Genomic DNA, 19,952 nt, shown 5'->3' on the forward strand with positions numbered 1-19,952 from the left:
GAAACGTTTCCTAACTTACAGAAATAAACAGACCAGAGATTCAGTGATGCCAGCTCTTTGTTTTTGGTAGCCCAAGGCAGGTTATGGGTGCTACCAGACTGAGCTGCTGTCTAAACTCCCAAATTTATCAGTTTTGACCATAAATGGGAATTATGCAAACTGGTAGGCAATGAGTGGTCTTAAAGGAAGCAGCAGAAAAAATTGGACTCTTTGGGGGTTGGCCCATTGTGTTGGAAGTTGATTTGGTTCAACACTTATTCTCCCTGCCCCTGCACAAAGAAAAACTCCCTTCTGTAATGTAGATAAAAAGAATAAAATCCCTCCCAATCAAAAAAATGATTTTCCACTGGATGCTGCTGAATTTACCAAGCTTCTTCCAGCTCCACAGGGCTTGACAGCAGGGCAGTATTCCTAAAAGACAGACAATAATTGTAGTAATTAGGATTGACTTGGACATCTTTTGTATATTTGGAAATTTTCTTGGTACTACTAAGAGACTTAGAGTCTCTTTTGCAAAGACTCTGTTATGTTCAGAAGCACTATTGTCACTTAATTGCTTTACTGAGGGCAGGGTAGGGAGAGTGCTGTGGGGGCTTACACGCGAATGTAAACCCATTTTCTCCTCTCTCCCTTTCCTCTTTGTGACCCATATTCAAAGTATTCAAAACCCTACTTTTCCCCTAAGAATACAGTTCCTGTGTGGTCTGCAGAAGAACAGGCTGAGGATTAACAGCTCAATTTCAGGAATAAAATGATTCAGCAAAAGAGGAATGAGATACAGACACATTGGGTATATTTGATCTCCTATTAGAAGTGGCAATACTTGCACAAAGGAGACATTTCTCCTGCCAAGCACTTACTTTCTTCTTAATTCTCTTCAGGATATCTTCCAGGTCATGCGTGGAAAGAGATTGTTCCAAAAGCTTTTTAAATTTTTGATTACTAAGCAACATCTTCACCATCTCCTGTCCATAATGCCTAAGGAAGGAAGGAAGGAAACAAAAGAAAAGTGAACAAAGGAAGAGTGTTAACAGAAGAGGCTGATGCCTTAAACTCATTGGGTGCAAGGTTTGCATGAGAAGGCGTTACCTAGACTCAGCAAAGAGGGAGATTTACCTCACTTGACACTGCACAGTGCTGTCAGCTGAACACAAGAGGCAAGAGGAGAATGTGGGCCAACAGAAAAATACCATTTCTCTCTGAAACTGGGGGTGTGCTTCTGTGGGATCAAAGGACCCCAAGGCAAACACATCTGCTTTGTTGTCAGAGCCTATTAGCAGTGTTCTGCTGCCCTTGCACATCCATTTTCGTTTCTTTAACTGGCAGGGAAGCCAGGACAAAACACCTCATCCTTGCTTTTGATTATTCTATACTATCTGTATACACATGGGCAGCTAGTTGCTCTGGTGTTCTTGGCAGCTATTAATGGGAATTTCATCATCAAAGGAAGGGGATTTTGGTGGCTTGGGGTGATTTTGCCACTAGGAAACCACAATTTTCTTCAAGAAGAAATTTGGAGGTCACTGAGCCACAGATAATAGCACTCTAGAAATCTGCAGAAGAGGTTTAGAAAGACTGAATACATTGGCTAAAGACCTCTAAAATATTTCTAGGGAAGTCTTAAGTTAATGAGAAACAGATGTTTGGGATCCTTCAGTGATGAACATTAGCCTACACTTGGCTTTCTCTTGTGCACCTAAGGCTAAACAAAACTGTTGGACTGGCTAATCAGAGCTCTTGTGATCTCAGTAAAGAATCTCGCAAGTCACAGGGAGTTGGCAATGCTCCTTGCTGCCAACATCAGGTTACCCAGTACAGTCATTTCCCCAGACAACCCAGAGCAGTAGTCACAGCACCAAGCCTGACAGAGCTCAAGAAGCGTTTGGACAATGCTCTCAGGCACGTGGAGTGACTCTTGGGCTGTCCTGCACATGGCCAGGAGCTGGACTGCATGACCCACATGGGTCCCCTCCAACTCTGCATATTCCATGATTCTGTGCCCCTTAGCCACACTGTGAGGTCACTTATTATTGCCTTGAATTTCCACTCTTTCTGGTTTTAGTTTAAAGCCAAACACAAAATGGTTTTCCTGTTCTAGGAGGTGGAAGAAGATCATTACCTCATGTCCTTGTGACTGTCCTGAGCGAGTGTCCCTGCCACCTGTGCCAGCCTCTCAGCCCTGGGTGTGCCTGCAAGCTTCGTGACTCCCATTTTCTCCATCAAGGACAGGAGGAGTTCGGCCGTACATTTCTGTGCCGGGACGTAGCGGCTCCTGGGAAGGAGAGAGCAAACCTTGGGACACAGGGAGAAGGAGCAGCAGCAGCACAGGCCTTGGCCACAGCCTGCTCCCTGTCCTTGCTGGGGGAAGGAGCCTGGCTTCTCCCTGCAGCTGCAGACACCTGTAGAAGGTTCTGTCCTCAGATAAACACAAAGTTAGCATTGTACAGAAGGGCTGTCTGCACGGAAAAGGGAAGCATTCAGTCTCCCTGCACTATCGGATGCTCAATTTCTTTCCCGAAGTTTACTCAGAGAAAGATTAAAGTAATAGGTTACATATGAATTATTTAGAAATTAAGGACAATTCGTGCTGGCCCATCAGAGGGCACCCACTACCCAGAGCTGCAGCAGGATGAGGCTCTTTCCACCCATTCATCCCCAAATCTGCAGACCCCTGGGAAAACACAAATGCAGAGAAAACACGCCGTGGGCCGTGAAGTTGAGGAACACCCAGCAATGCAGCCTGTTTCTTTTGTAAAGCTTGGCAAGGGATACGTCTGAGTGCTTTACCATATTCCAAAGCTGAGGAAAGGGTGGCAGTCAGTTCAGACAGCTTGTCCTATTCTAGAGACTGTCTCTTGGAAACTATCAGGCCCAGCACCAACACTTAAGGCAGCATTTGCTTCAGCTGTCCCATGGCACTCAGCCAGTGAGGGTGCCTGGAAAGTGCTTCATCATCTCAGGGCTAACATGAAACATCAGTTTGAATAGAAAACACAGCTCTAAGGCCAGGACAGTCACACAAGACTCCTTTTGGCAGGAGCTGCACCTGCTGTGCGGGCTGTGCCACACCCAGCACATTCTCCCTGATGTGCTCCATGCCCCAGCAAGTACCCTCCTTATTTCTCAGAAAGGAGAAATGAGGTTGATCAGAGAATCAAGTCACTGAGTCCACAGGAGATGCAGGATACAGGGCCCTTCCCTTCCACCATTCCCGTTCTCTCTGTCATCCCTTCCCTCACCCACACACTAGAAGGTCAAGAATATCACAGAAAGAAGAAGAACCTACTTGACTCCATTGTCCATGAGAGCAGTCATTGCTCGTGTAGGAGTCACGTTCTCTACCATCATGCCCAGGCTCTGCCTTCTGAATAAACTCTGGGGAATTCCGCAACATGTGGAGAAGGACTGCAGCAATCTGATCCACCTCGGAGTCCATGTCCTTCCCCAAGATCACAAAGAGCTCTCCCAGAGTGACAATTGCAGAGCAGGACACGTTGGACCGGAGGTTGGTCACCTGGGGAAGTCATGAGGGGAAACATAAGCATCACCTTGCAAAGAAAACCAGTTTCCTTAGACAAGACTCCCAGGAAATCACAACACGTCCCACTGTGTATAAAAGCACAGTAGGAGCAGAAGAGCCCAAGCATGAAAGGCACTTACTCTGGCACCAGTTTCTGCCCACACACCTGCTTACTGCAGGCATGAAAAATAGGCTTCACTAAAGTGTTCCACTTAACCCTTCTATAATGTCTACTGCTTTGATTTTAGGCCCTTTTATTTGAAAAACATAGAAGCAAAATAAAGAAAGGGCTGCTTTCAAACCATAAAGGCACAAGGCATAAAGATAAAACAGTCAGATGCTCCTGTTCAAAAAAGCAACACCTGTAGTTGAAGCACCCAGGCAGAAAACAGAAAACACAGGCTCAGGTCTACAGACTCATTTGCAGTGTTCAATTACAGCTTGGGCAGAGATTGGGACTCTGGTATATCATGTCATTAGTGTCTCTTTTCTGCCTTGCATTATAATGGTACCTCACTCACAGACAAGTGTCAGATACCCGACCTGCCAGTAAATACAGCTACATGTACACACAGATCCTACAGATAGCTGACAGACACTAGAAATAGAAGGTCTAAAACCAGAATGAAGGCAGTCTCTGAGCACACATGGAGATGAACAAGCACATATTCTACTCTACAAGCCGTGTATCAAGTATGGGGGACAATTCAGAGCAATGTTCTCACCTCTCTGGTAACTGCCAAGCAAATCTCACGAAGTCGACAGAGCAGGACTTCTGAATGGGACTCAGCCAGCAGTGTGATGTTCAAGAGTCCCTTCTTCTTCCGTTCCCTGAAAGGCAAGTACAAAAAAGATTGATTTTTCTCTCTACCCAAGCACTTGGCAGCACCCTCTGAAATCACCAGGCTGGCAGCTCAGTCAAAGCATGGCAGGTGCTTTTCAAGGAGTACTTAATGAAATCGTGGAACACATTGCCACAGGATGCTGTGGCTGTCAAAAGCATACACAAATCCAAGAGGCAAAGAGAGGGCTTTCAGACTCTTCATTTGTGACCTTTCTGAAAATCTCTGCTATGAAGTCCCTCTGTCATCACTGCTTCCTAGAAGCTGTGAGGCCAGGCCATGCTGCTGGTTCTTGTCACCTCCCCGTACCTGTCCCTGAGACACAGTCCCATTGGGCTGTTACTGGGACATTTTCCTTCTTTGGCAGCCCCAGCAGGCAGTTCAGCACTGAGAGTCTGCACTGGCACTCTGGAGCTGAGTTTCCACTCTACAATTGAGGCCACTCCACCTCACACGTTCCCCAAAAAAGCAGCAGGATGTCCCAGAAGATTAAGATTCCACCCCTGGGCAAGAACTGTTAAAACTCTGGCTTTTCCCAGAACACTCCGACCTAAAACAACGCCCACAACAGCAAAGTGTTATTGAAAAGGTGCAAACAACTCCATCTCTCAGCACTTGCTTTGTGCAGGCCCTCAGCTACAGGAAGGTGTGTGAGGCATCAGGGCTGCAGCCAGGGCTGGCAACTGATCCCATGGGCACCCCTGAGTGTCATCAGGACCCCCACACCTGCAGAAGCTCTCTGCACCTCCCAGGGCATCAAAGAGAAATGGGGAAGAGAAAGCAGAAGAGAAAGGGCAAAGCAAAGAAGACTGCACAAGGAGATGCAACGTGGCTAATTTTTCATGCTGTGAAATGTTTCATTCCCTGTGAGAATGAAGCATCCACCAGTGAGTGGATGCTAACCCAGACATCAAAAAGACAACCAATATCACCTAACATTTGGAAGGGTATCACCTCTGGGCCTCCTTCTGTCTGTGTAGAGTTTTGGGACGCATTGTGAGTATTGACAAAACATCTCAAGCCCGTATGATTCCTTGAGAAGGAAAAGTTGAATTGCAAAAGTGCAAGATTCCCAGAAGATTTTATTTCTCTTTCCTTCTCTTCTGCCATGAGCCCTTCAGGAGTAATGGTAGGCAGAAGGACTTGAAGGCACAACTCAATCCATTTCTCAAAAAGAGGAGCTGCCTGGAGCAGCTTCTGGGACTCACATGCAGGAGTCCCTGCCATTGCTGTCAGCAGTGGGAGCAGAGAGGAATCTTACTCAGTCCCACTGGGCCAGTGGCCCAAGGCACCCAAATCTCTACACTCAAAACTGCTGCCATCCAGCTTCTGCCTTCAGCCAGCAAAGCATCTCGTCCCACAGCTTTCTCTCTTCCCTCAGCATTTCCTTTGCAGCTCCATGGTGCAACAGCCAAAGCCAGGAAACAGCATGGACCTGCTGCAGTTGGAGCAGTGCTGCAGAGCAAGGCCAAGAAAAGGCTGCTCTCCACTCTTTATCCTCTCACAGCTCCACAGAGGTTTCAGCAGTGCCCTTTGGCCCTCTGGGCTCTCGGGGCTCAGAGGCACCAGCAAGACTCGCTTCTGACCGACCTTAATGCCAAGAGGGACACAGAGTGATGGGGCCTTTCTTACCAGTCGTCGCTGCCCAGCAAGGACAGTGCCTCCTGCAAGGCCTGCTGTGGGTCTGAAAAGGCTCTGTCCTTCTGCCTGTGCCCACGGAGCGGCTCCTCTCGGCGCAGGGCACCAGTGGCTGTCTGCAAGGTCACTGCAAGGACAGGGTCGGCCATGGGCGCTGCAGGCCCGGGCAAGGCACCCGCCATGGAGCGGCCTGCAGCCCATCTCCCAGCCAGGGTTCCCTGTGGCACGCACTGCCACTGGGGCAGAGACTTCCCTGCTCTCTGGATCCTGGGGCTCCCTGCTTTCTCTCAGCCTCCCCAGCTGGGCACAGCTCCAGGCTAAACCTGACAATTGCCCCACAGCCCCAGCTCCAAGTGCCACAGGTGCCACAGCCAGCGGCAGGTTCCTGAGGCCGCAGAGCTCCCACTCCCTGCCAGGCAGTGCCAACAGCAGGACTGGCCAGCCCAGGAGGGAACCCCTCAGGTGCCCCTCTTGTCTCAGCACCCTGATTTCCCACAGCCCTGAGGACAGGGGCTCTCGGCAAGTCCCTGAGGAGAGACCTGCAGCTGCCTCGTGACAGCACCAAGCCAAGCCTGAAGAACCCAGCCCTGCTGGGCCCAGCTCAATCCCCAGGGAGCAACAACCAGGGAACAGCCACACCTGACCCTTCACACCTGACAGTGCCTCTGTTTCCATTGACTTCAAATATTCTAGACTACCAAGCTGGAGTAACTCCAAAGTAGATTTGCTGTTCATTCTCAGGACAGACTATGGACCCAAGATCCCGGCTGTGCTGGCTGAGGCAGGAGGCAGTTCGTGCTCCTTTTGCAAGGACAAACCCCTGCAGGAAAATGCTGCCACGGAGCAGGCTTACCCGAGGAGCTGCGTGGGAAGCTGCCATCTCCATGGAGGGTGGGCGTACTGGGCTGTAAGGGCACTGTGTCCTGCTTTCTCACGACCGTTTTCTTCATGGCGCTACCAGGGTCTTTTCTCTGTACACTGGGAGCTGTGCCATTGATAGGTGGTAGGCTGAACCTGCAGGGACCAAAGAGGAGCCTGTAAGTGGAGAGTGCTGGACAGGGTGACGATGGAAAAGGCCAGAGAAGTTGCTAGAGCTGGGTAACATCTCTTTGTTGTCCCAAAGAACTACAAGTATAACAATGGCACACTAACATGGGACAGTGATCACAGAATCCCAGAGGAGTTTGGGCTGGAAGGCACCTTTAACCACCATCTAGTCCAACCCCTGTGAGCAGGGACGTTGTCTAGATCAGGTTTCTCAGAGCCCTACGTAAACTGGCCTTGAACACCTTCAAGGATAGACCAACAACAGCTTCCCTTGGCAAATCCTGCCAGCTTTTCATCCCCTTCATTTAAAAAAAAATTCTCCTTAATATCTAATGTAAATCTGCCCTCTTCTAGTTTAAAAGCAAACTGCACTGACGCTTCTCCTAAGAAACAAAGAAAACCCAGAGTATTGCTTTGCTTTTGTTCTTCTGTTCCAGAGGCAGGCAGGGAAGTTACCAAAGTGCAGATAGCCTGGTGTGATGCCCTCGGGCTGAGTGCTGCCCCTGAGGGCCCCGCTGCCGCCCTCGGGCAGCGCTCACGGCCCTGAGGCTGAGCCCCTCAGCCAGGATTCAGTTGGGAATGCTGCTTGCTCCTGGGGCTACAACACAAGCACTGCCTGGGGCTTCAGCACAGCTCTACAGTGCCAGCTCCTCAGCAGGGAGCGGCAGGAGAAGGATCTCTGGTGTTTTCATCAGAAGGAATGGAATTTTGTTCCTTCCAGGTTGCAGCCTGGTTGAAAAAGATCCTTTTGGCCTCACCTTCCCTGGAGGCTGCTCTCCAGGAGAGAGTCTGAAGCCCCAGTGTACTTTGCAAGACAGAATTTTCTACTCTGAAAGACTTTACAAGTGGAGGTGGGAAGCTAATATTCTGTTACTGACTCAATGAGGCCATGGGCAAGACACTTCATGTCTCTCTATTTTTCTTTGGGAAACAGAATTAAATCCTAATGCAAGCTTCTTACTCAGATGCAAGCAGAACAGCCCCACCAGTCTGATTGCAACATTGTGCAAAGGGCAAGCAAGTGGTCAAAAAGGACCACTACAAGTGTAGCCACCACTTACTTGCTTCAGCTGCATCCCCAGGCTCAAATGTCTCTGGAGGAAGCTGCAAGGACTTTTCATTTTGTCTCCTCTTCATCTCTTCCATCAAAATCTCCATTTTCTTCTGCTCTAAGTTCTCTTTAGCCAACCTGCACAATTCAGCGCGGGTCTAGGTGCAATGGAAACACATCACAGACTGTAAGCAGAGACACACCAAGCAGACACAACATCTCAACAGGAGCACAGAGTGCACAGAGTGCCATAGTCTTCCATGCAGCTCCATATCCATTCCAATAGTTTCAGAGGAATGTCTCCCATGCTCGCCTTGGCAATTACACACAGTGAGGTGGAACACTTCACTGCCACAACCTCACACTGCTGCAACTGCAACCTATGTCAGGAAGCCCTGCTTGAAGAATGAAAGTCATAAGAGTGCTCCAAGACAGATGAAGAGCTCACATGACAGTGAGCAGGCAGTGCAGTTCCTACAGGCCATGGCAGAAGAACAAAAACCATGTGCAATACCCAGCAAGAAGGGGGAATGGCTTTTGCTTAACACTCATGGCCAGGAATTGCAGCTGTTTCTCACTTCCTGGCTTCTGAAGGACTCAGCTCTGAAGGACTTGGTCTCTGAGGCCAGCAGACCAAAAGGAGGAGTCTTGTGAAAACAAGTTGCACAAACGCTGATGTTAATGAAAACTTGAGAATGAGAGGGCTGTGAGATACAGCCACAAAGGTAACCAGGAAAAAGCAAACTCTCCCATTTTAGTTTGCAGCCTTGCTTACACTCAACATTAGAGTCTTTGCTTCTCTGCATCCAAGGATGCACTTCTCCCACATTCACTGATGTCTAGCATGATTGTCTAGCATGATCTGCCATTCAGAACTTCTCTAAACCAGCCTTTGCACATAAAGAATGCTTGTGGCGTGACCTTAGCACCATCTCCAAACCAGTCACCTTGGCACTACTGGAAATAGCCAAGCAATTGCTCTGTAGCTGTCAAATACATTCCCAAGAGAATCCCCATCCCCCAAGGAGTGGAAGATTATGATTTTCAGTGGCATTTTGGGCCAAGCACTAAACAGCCACTGGAAAGGAAGTCTGCTCATCCCTGTTCTTATCCCTTACCTTTCCAAAGCTGTCCCTCCGCTCTTTGTCACTCCTAAGACCAGGACTGCTGGGATGATCTGTCTCCTTGGCCTGACTCAGTAAGAGGCCTGGGAATGGAAGCAAAGGTTCCTGTAAATCTCTGGCACCATGTGTTGGAAGCAAAAGAAGCTCTGCTTTCCTCATTAGATATGCCCAGTATTCTGCAATCCTGTATTTGCAGGGAACAAAGTTCTCATCCAAAAGTTCCACTTTTGCTCTCCTTCCTTGTTCCAGGGGTTTATTCTCTGCTTTCTTTTCAGCAGAGACATCCAAACCCAAATAAACATGACCTATCTCAAAATAATTTTGATCTTGGATGATATTGACAATTCAAAATGTCCTTAAAAGAAATAGCTGATGGCTGGTCATTCTGAAACACTCCCCAACAGAGCTGGTAGAACTAGGAGAACTAATTCTTCACATGGTTTCACAGAGGATAAAATCATGTAGCAGTCAAGCACTATGAGAGGTATACCTGTCTTAAAACTGGATTCTATCACCCTGCTAAATGATTGGGTCAGTAACAAAAGAAAGACAGGAAAGGATGAATGACAGAAGTGATTTATAGTCCAGAATTAATGCAGAAAAAATGTCATTTACTTACTGAGGACTACCGCTGCCTAGCTGCAGTAAGCATTGCAGTTGCATATACACAATTAAGGAGTTATTCCAAGGGTGCCATACACAGGATGTGGCAGAACAAACCCTGAGCAAAGGGAAATTCAAATTTTTCTGAATGGGAAGAGTGGAGGGCAGGTGATTCTGAAATGCCCTCCAACAGAGCTCTTAGAAGTAAGAGAATTAATTTTTTACATTGTTTCACAAAGGGTAAAATAAAAAGGCAGCCAAGCAATAGAAAACGAACACTTCTTTTAAAACTGGGGCCTTTCAGCCTGAACAATGCTCTGGTCAGTAACAAAAGAGAGACAGGAATCATTCAACGACTTAAGTAATTTCCAATCCAGAATTAATCCAGAAAAACTATCCCCCTGCTTATGGAGCAATACTGGTCTAGTGCTGCATTCAGCATTGCAGATGCATTCCAGCAATGAAGGAGTCATTCCAAATAGGGCCATACCCAGGATTTGGCAGAACTAACCCTGAGCAAAGGGACCAGGGGATCTGATCCCTCTTTCTGCATCAGCAGAATTACTTCTCCAAGTCTCATCTCTCCTATCATTACACAACCAGAGATGCCAAAGGAACTACAACAGTGTCATTGAAGCTTACAGCTTGAAAGCAATGGATGACCCAGAGGTGCCAGAGACTGCATTTTGCCTGGCACAATTCCACTTGTCAGGGATCAGGCAAGGCAGGGACAGGGACAAGGCAGGAGGCATCTCCTCCCCAGCCTCAGCCTGCAGCACTGACACAGGCACAGACAGCCAGGGAAGAGATTTGTCATTGGGAACCTGCCATAGGTGGCTTTGGGCTTGTGCTGTCAGAGGATGACAAACTCACACCCTGCCTAGGCTGCAGCCATTTGGAAGTCTCCTTCTCCTTCACTGGAAAATTCAAAAGGACTTTCATCATAGGAAGTATGCCTATTCCTTACAGTGCAAAACAATGAATAACCAAGTGCAGACCAAAAATCCATGAATCTCCATCAAATCTCAAAGGATTCAGACCAGAAACTACCTCAAGGAATGGTTTTCTCCTTCAAAAGCAGGAGGAAGGAGTGGAAACATTTCTCATTTCATACTAAATTCCTTCATTTTCTACTCTAATTTTGACACAAGAAAGCCTGCAGGGAGATAAAACGCATGAACAAGAAGGAGAGGAATGTTTCCTCTTCCTGCACAGCACATCCAGGAGCCAAGGTATCCCTCCAGCTCCTGCCACTCAGCATTTCACACTGGAGGAATTTTCACTGCACCGCCAGAGAACACTCCCAGTCATTGGGCTCTGGGAGAGTCCACTGAGCCCATCAAGAAAATGAAATTAATATAAAGATATCTTTAAATGAATGTGTTTTATCCAAGCTTTCCAAGTGTCACCTCTGAGTCAAGATCCCAATGATCATTTTAGGACAGACATGCCCTGTACATACTTGCATGCTCCGGGGTCTTCTCTTGGCTTCTGCTGCTGGGTCTTGCCCTGAAGAAAATGGAGGACAAAGGAACATATGAGGAGCTAGAAGGAGAAGGGAGAGAATGGGTGTACCATGCAAGGAGGCAAACCTTCTTAGCATGGTCACTGTGACGAAGGAGGAATTGTAACACATAAACCCAAATATGATTCATTGTCCTTAAGCTTTCAGTTGCTGGAATCACACAGAACTGGCCAGACTCTGGCTGAAATAACAGCCAAGTCCAGCAGGGGACCCATCCTGAGACACTTTGAAGCCCTGCCTCCTCTTCCCCAGCACCACCTCTGCTCTTGGGGCATTGCTCTTGGGTTTGACATTGGATGGGCAAAATGCGGAATATTCAGAGGTTTGCCTAAATACATGGGAGACTGTGCCAAATCACCACAGGAGATGGGAAGAGTGAGGTGAAGAGCACACTGGAGCAGCAGACACCTTGGCTTACCTCATCTCCTGGGACTCCTGCAATTCCATCTGGGGAGAGCTGTGCACAGACCCAGCAGCACTGCCCACAGGGGGAATTCCTGCCTTGCGTAGACGGGGGATTAAAGATTTTCCCAATTGTCTCTTCTTCATTTCCCCGCCAGTGGAGCACAGCAAGGAGGTCTGGAAAGAGTAGAACACAGTGCTCAGATCAGTCATCCACACTTGCCCCCTTTAATGCCTCAAGAATTTTATCAATGCTCTTAACTGGAACCCGGTAGGAAAAGTCAAACTGATGCAGCAGCTTGGCACAGGATGGGGAATGCAAAGGGAACTGGGAGAGACCATGTCCCACATTTCCGAGCTCTCCCCACCTTCTCACTTCCCTGGAAATGCGACTACATTCCCAGCTGGCATCCACATGTTTGACATCAAGGTGTTCTGGGGTGCCACTGCCTCCCCTGGCCTTTTGGATGCCATGGCAGTGGGTTTAGATCACTGTTGTCTCCCTGCCCCTAACGTGTCTCACAGCCAGTGCTGATCTCCAGCCAAATCCCCACAAAGCCATTCTGCAGCATGTCCAAAGCTGCTTGTCTCAAGCCCCTCATTTCTGCTGCTGCTGCCCTTCCCTCCTACACTTCCCCAGCAGCCTTGAAGCCCAGATGCTGCTGCTGAGCTCTCGGGATGCTCGCTGCTCTCCAGCTCCCACACATCCATCATCTCAGCCTCACTGCCATTCAGGAAGTTCAGCAGAGCTCCCTGCCCTGCTGCTCTCTGCAAGGTCTCTGCCTGCCCAACTTGCTCCAGGGCCCCCATGTCATGGCCAGGAATGGGGGAGGAGGCAGCAGGGGCAGATGCACACCCATGCTCAGTATCCCATCATTTCTGGCCCAGCTAGAGAGCCAAGCCAGGACCTGTTCAAAGTTCACTGAAAGGGTCAGTTCCTGTATACATTGAGCCCTTTCTCTGCAAGGCTGAAATCAAGTGCCCAAGCCTTTGATTGGACATTCTGTCAACCAAAACTGTTGTTCATCTGTCTCCTCCTGCACCCCACAGCAAACCCAAAACAACTGCACATCCTGGCCCTGCTGCAAAGAAAATCGTGTGCCTGGGATCTGGGCTGCTTTCCCGATGGCCACCTGCCATCCCTTCCCTATGGACAAAGCCATGCCAGAGCACACAGCTGCCCAGAATCTGATGAACTCTGGAAATAGCATCAGAGATTGCTGTGCAGGGGGCATGGCTGTACAACTCACAAGCTCAGACAACCTGACTTTGCAGGTTCCAGCAATCATCTTTTTCCATCCAAAGCAGACACAGCTGACAGAAAACATCAGCAAAACATACAGGTGCATCATAGATACCTGTAGATTACTCAATGGGGAAGGATTGCTTTCCCAGATTGCACAGCTTTAGCTGCTCTGACTGCTTGTTGGTGTTTTCTCAGCCATAAGACAGACAAGGAACTACAACACAGCCCAGAAACCATTCAAAGACTTCTCCTGCTATTGATACATGCTGAGGACATGACGTCTGCCCTACACACCCATTGCAAAGACAGCCTGAAGCGCAGTGTCCAGCTGAGCTCTTCCTTAGCTCAGCTGCTTCCCTGGGCTCACAGCACAGGAAAAGGCCTCCATGCTCTGCCTACAGCACATAAAATGAAAATCTACCATCCAGGACTTAGCTTGGTCTCCTTATGTCCTTTTCCCTCTGAACTCTGCTCCGCGTTGTTTCTTCTGACATCTTCGTTGTCAGTGCTACTTTTCCCTTTCTGTTCCTCCCCATCATACATCTTGCTCAGATTGATGGAAGAGCTCTCTTGGATGGGAGGCAAGGGCTTGAAGGGAAGGAGTGAAGCAGGACATGTCTCAGGAAGATTCGTGGCAGGAGTGTAGCCAGTCAGAGCTGCAAAGTGGAGACACAAAATGTAACAGAGCCCCCAGTGCAAAGATGAAGCATCTGAAGCTCCATATTTCATGGGACAGATTCCTTGGAAGCTTCTAAATAGCTGCACAGGGAAACATGCTCCTGCCACCAGCAGCTTGAAGCAGGCCAGGGGGAAAACCCTGCCCCACTTCCATAGAGCTGCCACAGGAACAGCCTGGCCTCTGGGCTGCCCTGGGACAGCAGGGAGCCCAGAGCCCTGTGTTCTCCAGCAATGGCTCAGCTGCACATGCACCCTGCTGCTGCTCTCCCTGCCCCACAGCTGAGCAGCCCTACAGCTCCACGGGGCACTGCCAGCAGCACAGCTCATTGCAGGGCCACATGCAGGGCACAGCTGTTCCCTGCCAATGTGCACAGCCTCTCTGGGCTGCCACAAGACCCTTCCTCCCAACAGAGAGCGGCCCAGCTCCCACCTCACCTCTGTGTGAGGCAGAGCCACGCTCACAAGGGAACAAGTGAGTTCGGTGAATTCCCACCTTTACAATCAATCCATCTAATGGTTGAGGCATGCAAGGGGTGTTTTCATTATTCAGAAGATCTCTCTGTTTTTCTTTTCATGGAACTACCATCACTAGAATTCCTTTGAAATGTATGGAGCTGGCAAACTAGGAGAGAAAGCTTCTACAACTTTGCTTATGTGTTGTTCATTACCCATCCACTACTTTGAAATCCCTTTCCTTCTAAACTGTGGGCAACCCACAGTGGTCAACAGAATTTGACAATTACAACTCAGAAGTAATTGCTTTCCAAGTTAGTGTTCATGGCCTTTGTTTCAGTAACTCCCACTCAGTTCCAGGTTGGGTTTTATTGCTTCATTGCTTTTCTTTCTCTTCACAACAGAGGAAGTGCTGGCACATGAACAATGGCACCTCATGTTGGAAGAAGCTTTGCAATCCAGGTTACATGTCCCCAGTACTCAAGGAGTCTGCATTTGCAGGGCATAAACTGGCCATTCAATTGGAAATTGCCACTTTTGCTGTGCTTCATTGCTCCATGGGTTTTTCTTCCCGATTTCTTTCATGCAGTCAACAAACTACCATTATAAAACCCAAAACCTACATAAACATGATCTGCCTCAAAACATTTCTGATCTTGGCTAATACTATCAAGTCAAATTTTTCTCAGTGGAAATAGTACAGGGCAGGTCATTCTGATATATTCTCCAACTGAACTGTTGGAAGTAAGAGAACTAAGTTTTTACATAGTTTCACCAAGAATAAAACCATGTGGTATACAGGTCATTAGTGAGGAATACTGCTCTCTTAAAACTGGATTTGTTTCCTGCTATAAAACATCCCGGTCAGTAACAAAAGAGAGACAGTGATGGATTAATGAGATGGTTCATTCCTAGTCCAGAATTCATACAGCAAAATTGGCAACGACATTGATGAGTGATACTACTCCCTTGCTGCATTAAGTATTGCAGCTGCATTCCAGCAATGAAGGAGTCATTCCAAAGGGGCCATACCCAGCATTTGGCAGAACAAACCCTGAGCAAACGGACCAGGTGATCTGATCCCTTTTTCTGCATCAGCAGAATTACTTCTCCAAGTCTCATCTCTCCTATCATTACACAACCAGAGATGCCTAAGGAACTACAACAGTGTCATTGAAGCTTACAGCTTGAAAGCAGTGGATGACCCAGAGGTGCCAGAGACTGCATTTTGTCTGGCACAATTCCACTTGTCAGGGATCAGGCAAGGCAGGGACAGGGACAAGGCAGGAGTCATCTCCTCTCCCAGCCTCAGCCTGCAGCACTGACACAGGCAGAGACAGCCGGGGAAGAGATTTGTCATTGGGAACCTGCCATAGGTGGCTTTGGGCTTGTGCTGTCAGAGGATGACAAACTCACACCCTGCCTAGGCTGCAGCCATTTGGAAATCTCCTTCTCCTTCGCTGGAAAATTCAAAAGGACTTTCCATCATAGGAGGTTTCCCTATTCCTCCCAGTGCAAAACCAGGCAATATACACGAACCTCCTTCAAATCTCAAGGGATTCAGATCAGAAACTACCCCAAGGAATGGTTTTCTCCTTCAAGGGCAGTCGGAAGGAGTGGAAACATTTCTCATTTCATGCTAATTGTCTTATTTTTCCATTCTGAGTTTGGAACTAGAAAGGCTGCAGGGAGATAAAAGGCATGACCAAGAAGGAGAGGAATGTTTTCTCTTCCTGCACAGCACATCCAGGAGCCCAAGGTACCCCTTCAGCTCCTGTCAATCAACAATTAACACTGGAGGAGTTTTCACTGCACCACCAGAGAACACTCCCAGGGACTGGGCTCTGGGAGAGTCCACTGAGCCCATTAGGAAATTGAAATACATTTAAAGATACCTTTAAATGAATGGGTGTTAACCAAGATTTCCAAATGTCAACTAAGTGTGAAGACTAGAAAGGCCACTTTCGGACAAAATGTGGAATACAGAAAAGTTCGCCTAAATACATGGGACAGCTGACTGTGCCAAACCACCACAGGAGATGGGAAGAGTGAGGTGAAAAGTACACTGGAGCCCTGTACCTACCTGCATACTCCGGGCTCTTCTCTTGGCTTCTGGTGCTGGGTCTTGGCCTGGAGAAAATGGAGGACAAAGGAACATATGAGGAGCTAGAAGGAGAAGGGAGGGAATGGACGTACCATGCAAGGAGGCAAACCTTCTAAGCATGGTCCCTGTGATGAAGGAGGAATTGCAAAACATAATCCCAAAGATGAGTCATTGTCCTTAAGCTTTCGGTTGCTGGAGTCACACAGAGCTGGCCAAGCTCTGGCTGAAATAACAGCCAAGTCCAGCTGGGGACCCATCCTGACATGCTTTGAAGACCTGCCTCCTCTTCCCCAGCACCACCTCTGCTCTTGGGGCATTGCTCTTGAGTTTGACATTCTGCTGGATCACCATAGATGGGCAAAATGTGGTGTTGCCAGGATTTTTAGTGAAAAAGCCTCTGCTAGGATTTTTCCTGTCCTGAGGAGCTGAGGGCCTCAGGAAAGAAATGTAAACAATAACTATCTGCTGCTGTGGAGTGCCACAGGTGAATCTTCCATTGGTTCATGTGGATTGTTTTCAATCAGTGACCAATCACAGCCACCTGTGTCAAGGCTGTGAGCAGTCACAGGATTTTTGTTATTGATTCCTGTTCTATTCTTGTCCTTGTAGCCTTCTGATCTTTCTCTCTCTCTTCTTTTAGTATAGTTGTAATGTAGCATTTTAGTATAATATATATCATAATAAATCAGCCTTCTGATGAAAGTGGAGTCAAGCCTCGTGTCCTCGCACCAGGGGTTGCAGTCAAAGCAAGAATTGGTGACCCCTGGACGTGTGAAACTGATGGTCACCCCAAGAGTGACCATGGAATCTAGCCTGGAGCTGAAGAAACGAGACCCTGAAGATGGGCAGAGTTCACAGCCAAGGCAAGCAGGAGAACCTGTTGGACTTTCCTAGAGATTGTGTCCAGAGACCGCAGAGCAGCAGAGCTGCACAGCTGGATCCACAAGGACACTGTCTAAAGGTACTGCTATTTTTTCCCTTCCTGAAGATCCTGCCATTCGCAAAAGGTGGGAGGAAAGTTGGGAAAATGTACCTTCGGAAGCTCAGGTTCCGTTTACTGCGTCAGAGGAGAAAGTTATTAAACTCTGGTGCAAATGGGGACACGATTTGATTTATTGGAAGGAAGATTATTATGACGTTTTCAGATGGGCAAAATTTCATAGATTTTTTACAAATGTGATATACTCCCTCGATTTAGATGTTTGGGAGTTCATGAAGGCTGCTGTTGAGTGGACAGAGCACCAGGGTGTTAAACGCCCGTTGATATATTCAGTATCCCAAGACATCTTATCCTGGGTTTTGACAGTAAAAAAGGCTGGGGGGGACGTCATGGCTCGGTGGCGCGGCCGCGCTCCGTACCCGCCAGGTTCGGCACGAGAGAAGCCTCTCCAAAAAGACGAACCGCGGGTTTGCAGCCCCCCCGCACTGCCCACAGCTGAGCAAAAGTTTTTCTCTGTTCCTTCGGAGCAGACAGAGCTGCCTTCCCCCCCCCCAGCTCCTTCTCTTGGGGGGGATGGGGAGCCGACCCCGCCGCTTTCCGGGCCAGCCCCGCCCACTTCATCGCGGATCATTCCGCCTTCCCCACCCCGGGAGGGGGCGGATCCGATTCCGCCTCAGCCAGCCCCGCAGGAGGCGCCGGACCCCGCGGCTCCGCCTCAGCCAGCCCCGCAGGAGGTGCCTCAGCCGGAGGCTCCGCCTCAGCCGGAGGCTCCGCCCGCGGCCCCGCAGCCGCCCGAGCCAGCTCCGCCGGCTCTGATAACTGCGCCTGCGCCGCGGCACCCGGAACCGCCTCCCGCCGATCCGCCCGTGTTGCCAGGCAACGCGATCAACAACAGTGATTCCCCGGCTGTGCTGCTGTCCCCGGGAGCTGCAGGAGCTGCCTCCTTGTCTTCTTCCTCTGCATCCCAGCCGGCAACTGAATTCGCAACGGTGCAGGCGGCGCCTGTGCGGGCCGACCCCGCTCCGAGCCCGCCGCCCCCGCCTGTCCCGCCGCTCCCTGCCGATCCAATTGCAGTGCATGAGCTTGCTGAGAATAGTGCTGAGCCCACGAGACCGCCTCAAGAGTCGACACCAGCGCCCGTGCTGCCCGCACCACCCACCCCAGTTGTCCCGCTGGTTTCCGAAGCTCCATCATTCACATCAAACCCTGCGAAAAGCCTATCCTTCCGTAAAAAAAGCATAACCCTCCAGCTGACTGCAGGAGCAGTTTGGCTGGCTGTGTTCAAAATCAATTTAGTTTTTAAATCACTTCGCGTATAGTCGAGAGCTTCTCCCTAGAAGTTAAAGTGCCTGCCTACCCCCGAGCGCCCCAGCGGCGTGGGAGAGTTGGCTCCTGTAACATCTACCTCTAGTTCCCAGCCCAGTAGAGATAAAAGTAGTGCCAAAAAGTAAAAAGCAGAAAAAATAACATTTACCTTACAAAAACAAGAGACACAGAGCAAAGCAAGCACTGCTCGCTTGCTCTGGAGACAAGAAACCCTCAAATCTAAAATAACAATTCCTGAGAAAACTTCTCCAGCTGCCAGTGTGCACCAGTGCTTCTAAAAAAAAACAACAACATTTTGTCATTTCTACTCTCAAAACCTCAAAACACTAGCAGCATAGTCCTACCAAGTTCTGAGCGTGCAGAGCCCGCCTCACAAGCTAGTTCTAAGCCGTTTAACTCTTTTCCCTGGGCCGGGGCCATCGCCCCGTCCAGTGCTGAGTTTAAAAACTTTGTTTTCCCCACAAGAACCTAAGCCACCATTCTGTGAGCCAAGTCTCAGTTCTCTGGTCCGCCCACCAAGACCAGAGCCACCCAAGGGTCCTTGAGACCCTCTGCTGCTGCTACTCTTCTTCTAATGAAAAAAAAAAAAAAAAAAAAATTAATAAAGAAAAGTGGAAAGAGCTAGCAGCTCAAAAGCATTGAAAAGCCAAAAATTAGCCTCAGCCCAAGTGGTTCAATGAAGGGCTGTGGCCAGGGCATTCCAGAAATTTTCTCTGAATTGTTTCATGACTGTCAATGAATTGTTTGCTAATTCTTGTTTTCTTTAGCAGTTCTTTATTTCAGAATTCTGCAAGCCTGTTTAAGGACCAAAGGGGACTTCCAGAGATGTCAAAAAAGAACCTCTTCAGTCCATAGACTCTGTCCTGAAATTCAGCTGCTTGGACTTGAAACAATGAACTTTCCTTGCATGAGTTTTTGCATTTTCTTATTTTTTAAGATTGCTTTAGTGATATGATATAATTAGATGTTTGATAAGTGAAGAATTTCTCTGAATGTTCTACAGGTGAAGAATTTCCCTGACCATTCCACATCAGCAAATGATTGAGATTTTAACTGGCAACAGATGAACCTCAAGAGGTGTTGTTCTCTCTTCTACAAAGCCCTAGTAGAAGAAATTGCAAACATTTCTTTTTCTATTTAATTTAATAATTTAAAAGGGTGAGATGTTGCCATGATAATTTAGGGAAAAAGCCTCTGCTAGGATTTTTCCTGTCCTGAGGAGCTGAGAGCCTCAGGAAAGAAATGTAAACAATGGCTATCTGCTGCTGTGGAATGCCATGGGTGCATCTTCCATTAGTTCATGTAGATTGTTTTCAATCAGTGACCAATCACAGCCACCTGTGTCAAGGCTGTGAGCAGTCACAGGTTTTTGTTATTGATTCCTATTCTATTCTTGTCTTGGTAGCCTTCTGATCTTCTTCTCTCTGTCCTTTTAGTATAGTTGTAATGTAGT

General features: G+C 48.4%; 1 protein-coding gene across 1 annotated transcript in view; it reads right to left on the reverse strand.

Annotated features, from left to right (window-relative positions):
* The window catches only part of LOC135291266 (uncharacterized), a 425,721-nt gene that overhangs the window by 236,140 nt on the left and 169,629 nt on the right, over window positions 1–19,952 (reverse strand). The window contains exon 4 of the mRNA XM_064405298.1: window positions 11,769–11,929. Coding sequence (XP_064261368.1) covers window positions 11,769–11,929 — 161 coding nt within the window. The remainder of the gene's footprint in view (window positions 1–11,768; window positions 11,930–19,952) is intronic.

The sequence above is a fragment of the Passer domesticus genome, chromosome Z (assembly GCF_036417665.1).
Source record: "Passer domesticus isolate bPasDom1 chromosome Z, bPasDom1.hap1, whole genome shotgun sequence".
NCBI classification, from domain to species: domain Eukaryota; kingdom Metazoa; phylum Chordata; class Aves; order Passeriformes; family Passeridae; genus Passer; species Passer domesticus.